We start from the raw sequence: 2,042 nt of genomic DNA, 5'->3' as shown, positions 1-2,042 counted from the left end.
TTCTTCTTTACCTTTCAGTTGCTCTGCATTCACTACATTCATTATATTATTTGTATATGCACACACTCACAGCACTCTCTTATTATGATAAAAATTACTGTTATAAGCCTAATTACATGTAATATACAGGAGAATAATATACTAAAGTGGAATAGCGCCAATGTTCAGACCCTTTTACCGTGCATATTTACTCCCACAGGCCACAATAATACCAAAGTTTCAAAATATTCACATAATTTGCACATTTCAATCACAAAGAGTTAAAATATACAAAATTTAAGCAATTTTAGGAAACTCTCTAAAAATAGCAAATTTCATACATTTTAAAAGACTGAAAAAAGCCTTAACTATTTATGATAGTAAAAAATGCCAGAAAGAGGGGCCTTATGAATGACAAAAGAATTGCTTCCTGTGGTGTTTGTTTTACCATCTGTCTCTGTTGTGGTTGTCACTTTATCGTGGCACTTCCCATCTTTTAATTCGCAGCCATTATTTTTGTTGCATTTATCTATGTTTGTTTCCTTTTCGCATATTGTTTCCTTCTCCTCGCCGCTGGTCGTGGTTATTTTTGCTTGATGGCGCTGAGCTCGATAAGCTTGCCCCTGAAAAAATGATAGGGCAGTTGCGAACTTCGTACCCTTGCTTAGAACCTCTTTCGTCCCGGTGATAGTGGTGTCTGCAATTTTAACGGTTTGGTCCCCCTCCTTGAGCTTAGCTATGAAGTTTTTCTATATCGCATCTGGTTCGTTGCCGTACGCTGCTTTTAGCGTCTTTTCTGTTGCGTCGTCTGAAATCTCTGCGGCTTTTGTGGGCAGCGTATCGGCCAGTAGGGCCCCGGCGATGTATTTCATGTCGCGATCTCCTTTCAATTCCGCAATAGAGGCTGTCAAGACAGATGCTTTAGTCATTATCTTGATCGCCCGCGCCTTGCACATCGTGTACCTGGTCGCCTCTGCTAATACTGTCATGTCGTCATCGTTGGATGGGTTGTCGCCGCAGCTGTCGGTGCCAGGTTGGCCGCTTGCTATTGCCATTTCTTGTAGCTCCGTGTCTGCTGAGTCGCTGAACGAAAGTTCTGCCCAGACGCCACTGGTCGCAGACGCGGCTGGATTGCTGTTGTCTCCGCATTTCCCGTCGGCTGTCGCCTCGCCTGTATCCGAGGCGACGTTTCCCTTGGCGTCTACCGCTAATGTTAAAGCTCGCCTGCCTGTCATTGCGTCCTTTGTAAAATTTAGATGCGTTTCAGAAGATATTTGCCTTCCTGCCTCTTTCAGCGAGGTTTTCCTGCTGACTGATGCTTTGCATTTGTCTTTGGCGGTTTTTTTGGCGGTATTGTTATAGTGCACCGCTCGGTCCCTGAGCCGAAGGTATGGTCCCCCCGCTTGTAGTTTTCTGAGCTACCGGTAAGCTGCTCGTCCGGGTAACTGTTCTCGATCTGCAGTAGTTGAGCGGCCCTCTTTCGCAGCAGTTGTGCGGCTTCGAGCAGTTGCTTTTGGTTAGCTTGAATGCTCGCTGTGACAGCGTTTGATCTGGCTGCTGCTAGCGCCGCTAGCGCTGAAAAACCTACGGCCCTTTTTGGCTCGGTTGCGGCTGCCGCAGCCAGCGTCAGCTCGGCCCATTCTTCGTTTAGTGCATCTCTGCTTTTGACGGCGGAGGCCAGTTCACTTTCGAGGGATTCAGCTAGCAGCCGCGTGAATTCTGCTTCGCTACATCTGTCGCCGACGGCCTGGGCAGCTGTCCCCGTGGGCTTCTCAGCACCGCTGCTGCCTTCTAGCGCTAAAAACGCTATCACGTACAGAGTTGCTTTCATATTACTGTATGCCGCCGCGCTAGTCCACAGTGTTTTTTGTTTTTTTTTGCCTTGTGGTTGACTAGTTCATCAAGAGGGATTTTGAAGATGTCACGTTTATTTGGCGCAAAGTAAAGATTTATCGGCTTTGCGCCTCTGTTATTTCCACAGTTGTTAGGCTTTTGCTTTTCTGCTGGACTGCTTCTCCTCTGCGTGCTACAGCATCCGCCTAGCTTTATAGAAAGGTTTCTTT

The 2,042-nt window shown here is 46.7% G+C and overlaps 2 protein-coding genes across 2 annotated transcripts; both read right to left on the bottom strand.

Annotated features, from left to right (window-relative positions):
* Positions 1-728: 728 nt before the first annotated feature.
* TEOVI_000649100 (uncharacterized protein) lies at positions 729-1,214 on the bottom strand (the record flags this gene model as incomplete). The annotated part of the gene is made up of 1 exon (XM_067220079.1): positions 729-1,214. The coding sequence occupies one exon, from the start codon at positions 1,212-1,214 to the stop codon at positions 729-731; it is 486 nt and encodes a 161-aa protein (XP_067076180.1).
* Positions 1,215-1,270: 56 nt separating this feature from the next.
* TEOVI_000649000 (uncharacterized protein) lies at positions 1,271-1,810 on the bottom strand (the record flags this gene model as incomplete). Its single annotated transcript, XM_067220078.1, has 1 exon — positions 1,271-1,810. The coding sequence occupies one exon, from the start codon at positions 1,808-1,810 to the stop codon at positions 1,271-1,273; it is 540 nt and encodes a 179-aa protein (XP_067076179.1).
* Positions 1,811-2,042: the final 232 nt, after the last annotated feature.

This window comes from Trypanosoma equiperdum (assembly GCF_001457755.1).
Source record: "Trypanosoma equiperdum strain OVI genome assembly, contig: ctg_1050, whole genome shotgun sequence".
NCBI lineage: Eukaryota > Euglenozoa > Kinetoplastea > Trypanosomatida > Trypanosomatidae > Trypanosoma > Trypanosoma equiperdum.
Note: the sequence above shows the minus strand (reverse complement) of the source record. Positions and strands in the feature narration are given on the sequence as shown.